At 33.2% G+C, this 3,987-nt stretch overlaps 2 protein-coding genes across 2 annotated transcripts; both read right to left on the reverse strand.

Annotated features, from left to right (window-relative positions):
* Nucleotides 1-380: 380 nt before the first annotated feature.
* LOC112905936 lies at nt 381-1,335 on the reverse strand. Its single transcript, XM_025979380.1, has 2 exons — nt 1,055-1,335; nt 381-566 (listed from the first exon to the last, which is right to left on the reverse strand). The coding sequence occupies exons 1-2, from the start codon at nt 1,326-1,328 to the stop codon at nt 427-429; spliced, it is 414 nt and encodes a 137-aa protein (XP_025835165.1). The 5' UTR covers nt 1,329-1,335; the 3' UTR covers nt 381-426.
* A 257-nt stretch (nt 1,336-1,592) lies between these two features.
* LOC112905935 lies at nt 1,593-2,398 on the reverse strand. The gene is made up of 2 exons (XM_025979379.1): nt 2,215-2,398; nt 1,593-1,934 (listed from the first exon to the last, which is right to left on the reverse strand). The coding sequence occupies exons 1-2, from the start codon at nt 2,341-2,343 to the stop codon at nt 1,608-1,610; spliced, it is 456 nt and encodes a 151-aa protein (XP_025835164.1). The 5' UTR covers nt 2,344-2,398; the 3' UTR covers nt 1,593-1,607.
* Nucleotides 2,399-3,987: the final 1,589 nt, after the last annotated feature.

Genomic DNA, 3,987 nt, shown 5'->3' on the forward strand with positions numbered 1-3,987 from the left:
CCTCGATCTGTTAGGGTGTGAAGAGAGTTTCGGGTGTGTAATATACTCCGTTGAGGGTAGTTCTAGTTAGTTATTTTAAAAACTCGTTTACGAACATGATATTATATAGCAATCAGGGAAGCATGCCCTTACTGTATTTTTTTCAGCGTTCATTTAGGTTCGGCTACAGTTAATTTTTCTTTTTACTTTTGGAAAATTTTCTCAAGATTATCCAAGTAACACTAAATTATCAATGCCAATTACATTAAGCACAAGAATCTCTCTGTATTGTGCGTTAACAAACGAATTCATATGTATCTATTTTACTTTTATTTTGGTAAATTCACGTACAATTTTTGTTTTATTCAAAAACGGAAGGAATTGATTAAAAAAAACTCAGGCACATTTCCAACAGATTTATTATTAAATCATGAATGTAACTATTTTTTACAATGAGCAGGGTATTACCTCTTGAATAGCGTATGTCCTTTTTATATCGGCCAGGCCGTTCTCTTTAAGGACCTCATCAATTAGTTTAGCTTCCTTTTCTGTGTAGCTTCTGTACCTGCTCCTCGCGTATAGTATTTCTGGAAAAACGAAAAATAATTGAAAAAGAACTAACGATGGATTTTTACAAAAGAAACTAAGAAACGATCAAGCAGAAATTAAAAACAATCATGCACATTAATAGTTAAGCGACATTTCGCCTTTTTATTAAGACTTCCTTCTACTAAAATTAAAGAGAACGTGTGTGAAGGTTTAAATACATAGGTATATGCTATCTACAAAATCGTTCAATTTTTCGTCATTAATATAAACTTCCACGTTGCCTTTGTGAGATTTTAGAAAAAACAATTACTTTATAGATGCATATCTACTAATTTTAAGGAAGACGCACCATTTATTTTCATAAAATATTTCCTCCAACTCGAAATCGAAACAATTGCTGCAGTTTTTCTCATTAAATATTTTATGAAAATAAAGTGTGTGTTATCTTTGAAAGTAGTATAACGTGTTTTCACAATCACCCTACCGCAATTTTCATTAATTTGTATATAGGAATACTCATCCTTACCTCTTCTGTAGTTGCTGTTTATGTTGACGCAATTGTAATCGACGGTATAGTAGGAGCTATCGAACGCAAGAATTTTAAATTGCAGTGACTCGGCAGAATTATTGGGTTTAATATTTATAATCCCTTCACCACTGTCACTAGCGATTTCTACCATACCACTAGATTTCGGAAGCCATTTGTCATTTTTCATATCTTTTTGGGTCACAGTGTATGTCGAGTCATTGTATTTTGGCCCAGTACTTCCATAGCCTACTTCCTGGCAGTCGGCCGGCATGNACAGAAGTTAAGAGAAGTGGAGGTAGATCTACATTAGACTATGGTTCACAAACAGTTAAGGATGCAGGATATGGTAGTTTTAGGGAAATGTGAAGATTACTCCACGATAGGGAAGATGATGATGATGGAAAATTAAGAGGACGAATCATCGGCAAATTTAACATGTACCATGTGTTCAATGAACTTATTGTTACCTCTCGTCCACAAAATAATTTAATTCTGTCTTCATAAATATAAAGCTTATAATCGCGATTATAAGGTTATAGAAAGAAATACTTTATATATGCTCATTGTTACCTTTTCTGCGTTTCGTGTCTATATTTTCGCAATTGTAATCAATGGTAAACTGATCATGGTTGTAGCCGAGAATTGTAAATTGCAGTGGATCGACAGATTTCTCGAATTTTATTGCTATAACTCCTTGACCACTACCACTAGCCAATGTAACTACACCAGTAGACTTAGACCATTGCTTTATTGGTACATATTTCTGATGCGAAGTTACACTTGAGGATGCAGGTGACGGTCTTTCAAAGTTTAGATACTGGCAGTCGATCTGGATGTTGGAAGTAATCACAGTGAACCATCTCCGCAGGCTTCCATACTATTAAAAAAAATTATAGTGAATTGGATAATTTACTATTAGATGACTAATTTTTAAAAACAGGTAGTCACGTTTTGTAAAATTCATATGGCTATTTGTGTTCTATTAAGATACAAAATATTTCTTATATCTGCCTGTCTGTTTGTACGTACTAGCTAATATTCGAATAAATAGCCTCGCTTTTACGGTGCTAGTCCTGTCAGGATAGTACTTTCGTGACAGTTATGAAAATATTTAAGAAAATGCGAACAATGTGACGTGTAAAATAAAGTTAACTTACGTAATCAACTCCTGGAAAATCTTTTGCCGGTTTTATATTTCTGTCTTCACACTGACCTTGAGAGATGTATTGTGAATAAGAAGACGAAATGAATGCAAGAAAAACAATAGCAAAAAGTTGCTTAAACATTTTTACTAAGTACCTACTTCTAGGTTGTTGCTTGCAAAATGTAATGGTCCTGTATTTTTCTGAGTGTATATATATATTGTTCAACAGATCGAATCAATCATCTTGTTATGATGTTAATGTCAAATAATAAGCTGTTTTTCCGAGAACTGTGCTGTAATCTCTCATCTCTCAACCACTTATTAGCGGATGTAAGTGTACCTATTTGGGGAAAGAACGGGGCTCAGCCGGGCGTTATGTCCTATTATATTTGAGGCGGGGTGGTTAAAAATGGATGAATTATTTAATCTATGGAGAATAGTACAAAATAATTCAGCACGTATTATTATACAGAGTGGTATTTTTTATATTTGTGAAAAACATTTGATAAACAAGTCAAATTAATCAATCTAGGTGTAGGTATTGAACAATGTGTTTTCTCTTTATCAGAAATATGAAATCATTTCTCTGTGATTCATTGAAGTGTTTGCACGTAGAAGTTTACAAGTACTCTTCTTTTTAATTAAATTATCTTTATTTTTGGCACTATCTCGCAATGTACACCAATGTTTTAAGCTATCTTTATTTTGTAACAGCATTTTAACAAACTTTAGAGTTGTATCTAAATTCAAATTCTGTAAGTAAACTGATACATCGCAGTCACTTGATAATGAATATATTCTCAAACATAAACCAGCGAAGCGCAGGAGTTGTTTTTCTCCCTTAAAACTGTGGGGTGCTGCTCATTTTTCAACCGAATACAGGATATTTAGCTAGTCCTGAGTTTGCAAACGTAAACTTGTACAAAACCCGAATTTTATAGCGAATCTAGTCGAAACCATCTCCGACTTGCTATTTTACTACCCGGGAACTGTTTCTGCGCTCAAGTAACATAGATTGCTGAGATATTTAGGGAGCTATAAACCTAAAAAGTTTTTATCTCGTATCAATGACAAGTTTTTATTGTAGTTTCAACCAGAAGTGTTGCAGAAACTCGCGATTCGTAAGATACAATTAAGAATGATGTTTGTTCTTGAGGAAATTTTTGTATTGAGTTGAAAGATAACTTTCTTTTATCCTCAAGTCGCACGCTAAATTAATGGCGAGCGAACTAGTTGTTGCTTATTTTCGGTAGTGAAAACACTTGTTTTTAAATTAACTGTTTTTATTTACATACGTATATACAAATTGAACGTGTGCATTTAAAATTTATAAAAAACATATGAAGGAAATTAAAGTAACTAAAAACGAATCTCTCGTTAGTTCTTGATCTTCTAAATGAACCGTTGCAACCCCTTTTATTAGGAATGGTTGATAGAAACCACCCCACTATTATCATACATAAAGAAAGGTCGAGCATACAACCAAACAAAACTTTCTCTTGCAAAACTGACTCGACGAAAAATATATATACAATTGAAACAAATAATGGCACTAGAAAGCGTGCTTCTTATTTTCCAGCTAGTTATCCAGGCTACATTGTCATGGTAAAATTGCAATTTTGCACAATCAGCATTTAAGTTTTCTTTATTGTTCTTTAAATGTAAATCTTTAGATTTGTTACAAATACGTCTTAGCATTCAGACGTGCGAACCTACATCCTTTTCATTTTGTAACATTTAACGCTTATATTGAGTATTAATGTACAAGTAAATAAAACGTGAACTC

Source organism: Agrilus planipennis, unplaced genomic scaffold (assembly GCF_000699045.2).
Source record: "Agrilus planipennis isolate EAB-ADULT unplaced genomic scaffold, Apla_2.0 scaffold282, whole genome shotgun sequence".
Lineage (NCBI taxonomy): Eukaryota > Metazoa > Arthropoda > Insecta > Coleoptera > Buprestidae > Agrilus > Agrilus planipennis.

Excerpts from the sequence above, each read along its gene's own strand:
- LOC112905935 (XM_025979379.1), bottom strand. The coding sequence starts at position 2,343 with ATGTTTAAGCAACTTTTTGCTATTGTTTTTCTTGCATTCATTTCGTCT. Across the intron at positions 1,935-2,214 it reads ATTTTCCAGGAGTTGATTAC|TATGGAAGCCTGCGGAGATG; the intron begins GTAAGTTAACTT and ends TTTTTTTAATAG.
- LOC112905936 (XM_025979380.1), bottom strand. The coding sequence starts at position 1,328 with ATGCCGGCCGACTGCCAGGAAGTAGGCTATGGAAGTACTGGGCCAAAA. Across the intron at positions 567-1,054 it reads AAACAGCAACTACAGAAGAG|AAATACTATACGCGAGGAGC; the intron begins GTAAGGATGAGT and ends TCGTTTTTCCAG.